This window comes from Sus scrofa, chromosome 4, assembly GCF_054392235.1.
Source record: "Sus scrofa isolate SSC_HxYL_T2T_F1_AM1 chromosome 4, Sscrofa_HxYL_maternal_Yorkshire_Landrace_v2.0, whole genome shotgun sequence".
NCBI lineage: Eukaryota > Metazoa > Chordata > Mammalia > Artiodactyla > Suidae > Sus > Sus scrofa.
In genome coordinates, this window is record NC_139386.1 from 114,528,630 (window position 1) to 114,532,326 (window position 3,697).

Genomic DNA, 3,697 nt, shown 5'->3' on the forward strand with positions numbered 1-3,697 from the left:
AGCTTCAAAAGAAAATGTAGGCAAGAGAGAATCTGATCCTCAGCATTGGGGGAGCATGACTCGTAGGAGCCAGAAAAGAAGGCAGGCAGCATGTGAGTGTGCAATGCTGACCCCAGCTTTCCTACTCCGAAGCCAGCTCAGCGCTTTAGAATTGCATGGAGCCAAGAACATATGCACACCACACCCTATGTTCTAACTATTGAGGACATGTGCCAGCAGTGGGGGGGGCGGGGGCGGGGGAACAAGTGCAGGCAAGAGCCTGGCAGAGGGCCTGGGCAGGAAGAGGTAGAACTTCCCCTGAGCCTGCCACCATAATAGCAGGGGAGACAGAGCATGGCTGATTCATCCTGGGTCCTCTGCCTAGCCCACCTTTCTCTAAATCCTTATTTCCCACTTCTAAGTCTTGAGTGCAAAGGAGTAGAAAATGCTTTGCCTAGGTCAAATCTATTTCATAAAAAGGAACTGAAGCTCTATATTCTTGATGTATAATCAATACATTACATTTACTACTATTGTTTTTAATAAGTTTATCTTTTTAGAGTAGTTTTAAGTGCTGAGCAAAATTGAGGCAAAAATACAGAGATTTCTCATATACCTCTTTCCCCACACTTGCATAGCTTCCCCCACTGTCAACATTCCACACCAGAGAGGTACATTTGTTACAACTGATGAAACTACATGGACACATCATCATCACCCAAGGTCCCCAACTTACATCAGGGCTCACTCTTGGTGCTGTACATCTACTGGTTTTGCCAAGTATAAAATAATATATATATCCAGCATTAGAATATGGTATGGAGGAGTTCCCGTCGTGGCGCAGTGGTTAACGAATCCGACTAGGAACCATGAGGTTGCGGGTTCGATCCCTGCCCTTGCTCAGTGGGTTAACGATCCGGCGTTGCCGTGAGCTGTGGTGTAGGTTGCAGACGCGGCTCGGATCCTGCGTTGCTGTGGCTCTGGCGTAGGCCGGTGGCTACAGCTCCAATTCGACCCCTAGCCTGGGAACCTCCATATGCCGCGGAAGCGGCCCAAGAAATAGCAACAATAACAACAACAACAAAAAAAGACAAAAGACAAAAAAAAAAAAAAAAAAAAAAAAAAGAATATGGTATGGAACAGTTTTACTTTCCTAAAAATCCTCTGTGCTCTGCCTACTTATTCCTCCCTCCAACCCTAAACTCTGGCGACCACTGACGTTTTTACTGCCTTCAAAGTTTTTCCTTTCCCAGAAAGTCATATGACTGGAATAAAACAGTGTATAGCCTCTTCAGACTGACCTCTTTCACTTAGTAATATATGTTTGTTTCCTCCATGTATTTTCATGGCTTGATAGCTCATTTCCTTTTAGTGCCAATATTCCATTGTCTATGTAACCAAGCATCTTGGTGGCTTCCACGTTCCAAGTAATTACAAATAAAACTGCTATAAACATCCATGTGAAGTTTTGTGTGAACCTCAGATTTCAGCTCATTTGGGTAAATACCAAGGAGTGCCATTGCTGAATCATACAGGAAAAATACGTTTCGTTTTGTAAGAAACTTTCAAACTGTCTTCCAAAGCATCTGTACAATTTTGCATTCTCATCAGCAATGACAGTTTCTACTGCATCATGGCCTCACCAGCATTTGGTGTTGTCAGTGTTCTGGCCATTCTAATAGATGTGTAGTAGTCATCTTATTATTTTTAACTTTGAATCACAAGTGTAGTTTTCTATTTATATATGTAGTTTTACATTGTTGTTTAAGTAATATTTGTCTTCCCCCATAGACTGTGAGTTTAGCGAGAGCAGGGACTGCCTCTGTTTTTGTTTATTTTGTTCCTTGTATTTCGTACAATGCCTTGGACATAATAGTCCCTCAATGAATATTTGAACAAATGAGTGACCATCCTTATCATCTTGTTTTGGAGATGAGCTTTTACACAAGGATTCAGATGGAATTCTTAGGATAACTGAAAATAGCAAAGGAGACTCTGACCTGCTTAGACCATTCCTGGGACACCAGTTCACCTGAGGTTGTCAGAATTCAGTGGTGTCCACAGCCATACTCAGGTCATAAGCCTTTGGTAGCTACTGCTTTAGACAATTGCCCCCCCCCGCCCGCCTTTTTTTTCTTTTTAGGGCCGCACCCACAGCATATGGAAGCTCCCAGGCTAGGGATTGAATCAAAGCTACAGATGTTGGTTGAATCACAGCCACAGCAATACGAGATCCAAGCTGTGTCTGCAACCTACACCACAGCTCATGGCAATGCTGGATTCTTAACCCACTGAGCAAGGCCAGGGATCGAATCAGCATCCTCATGGATACTAGTCAGACTACAATGGGAACTCCGACAGTTGCCTTTTATGTAGAATCTAAATTATTCAATCCAGTTTATGAAGCATGGCACAACTCTTTTCATTTTTGCATCACACAAGGAAATCTGGCTTCTTACTCCAGCACTTCTTCAGGGCTTCAAGGATGTCTCTGTTCCTTAGGCTATAGATGAGGGGGTTGAACATGGGTGTCAGGATGGTATAGAGCAGAGAAAACCCTTTGCGCAAGAGTTGGGAAGAGTTGGCTGAGGGCACGAGATATGTGGCGATCAGAGTCCCATAAAATACTATGACCACCGTGAGGTGGGAGGAGCATGTGGAGAAGGCCTTTTGCCGGCCTGTGCCAGATGGAATTCTAAGGATAACAGCAAGGATGCAGGAGTAGGAGGCTGTGATGAGGAGAAAGGGAAACAGAGTCACTGCAGAAGAGGTGGAATAGGCAACCATCTCAGTTAGCGAGGTGTCCATACAGGAGAGATGGACCAGAGGGGTGAAGTCACAAAAGAAGTGATCAATTTCATTGGGTCCACAGAAGGTTAGTCTAGACAGTAGGACCATCGTGACTGCTGTGAGAAGGAAGCAGCAGAGCCAAGAGCTGGCAGCCAGTCTAACGCAGAAGGGGCCAGTCATGAGGATGGGATAGTGGAGAGGTTGGCAGATGGCCAGGTAACGGTCATAGGACATCACAGCAAGCAAGAGGCACTCTGTTGCAGCCAAGGATCCAAAGAAGTAGAACTGTGCCAGGCAGCCAGACACAGATATTGTCTTCTGTTTAGCTAGGATAATTATCAACATCTTGGGGACGATATTGGAGGTATACCAGATCTCCAGAAAGGACAGGTTCACCAAGAAGAAGTACATGGGGGTATGGAGGCGATGGCTGAATAAAACTAGCAGGACAATGAGGATGTTTCCAGAAACAATTAAGATGTAAAAAACTAAAAACATCATAAAGAGGAAAATATTTAGCTCTTGGATGGAAGAGAATCCTCTAAGCACAAAGGATTCTACCGTTTGGTTTTCCCAGGGCAGGATTACCATGACTTGGCTTCCCTGAACACTCAGTGATAAAACATGCAAAATACAGAAAGTTCTAGCTTACACATAGAGCATGCACTGAGAGTGGATGATATTCATTCCCCACTCAGGTTTTTGGAAGATTTTTTATTTGGATGAAGGAGGATTTTCTCTTTCTTTCTTTCTTTTTTTTTTCTTCAAGGCCTGAAATGGGAAAGAAAAGAATTTGAAATGAGAACTTGTGACCACTTCAATCCCCTCTTCTTCTCCTACCTGTATGTTCACCTTATCAGGAACAATTCGAGGCTTTGGGGAAAGAAGGAATCAGGAGAAAGGGGAAGAAAAATACAAAAGGAACAAA

The 3,697-nt window shown here is 43.8% G+C and overlaps 1 protein-coding gene across 1 annotated transcript; it reads right to left on the reverse strand.

Moving 5' to 3' along the window:
- Window positions 1–2,412: 2,412 nt before the first annotated feature.
- LOC100155213 (olfactory receptor 11A1-like) lies at window positions 2,413–3,360 on the reverse strand. The gene has a single exon (XM_001929227.2). The coding sequence runs from the start codon at window positions 3,358–3,360 to the stop codon at window positions 2,413–2,415; it is 948 nt and encodes a 315-aa protein (XP_001929262.1).
- Between the last annotated feature and the right edge of the window lie 337 nt (window positions 3,361–3,697).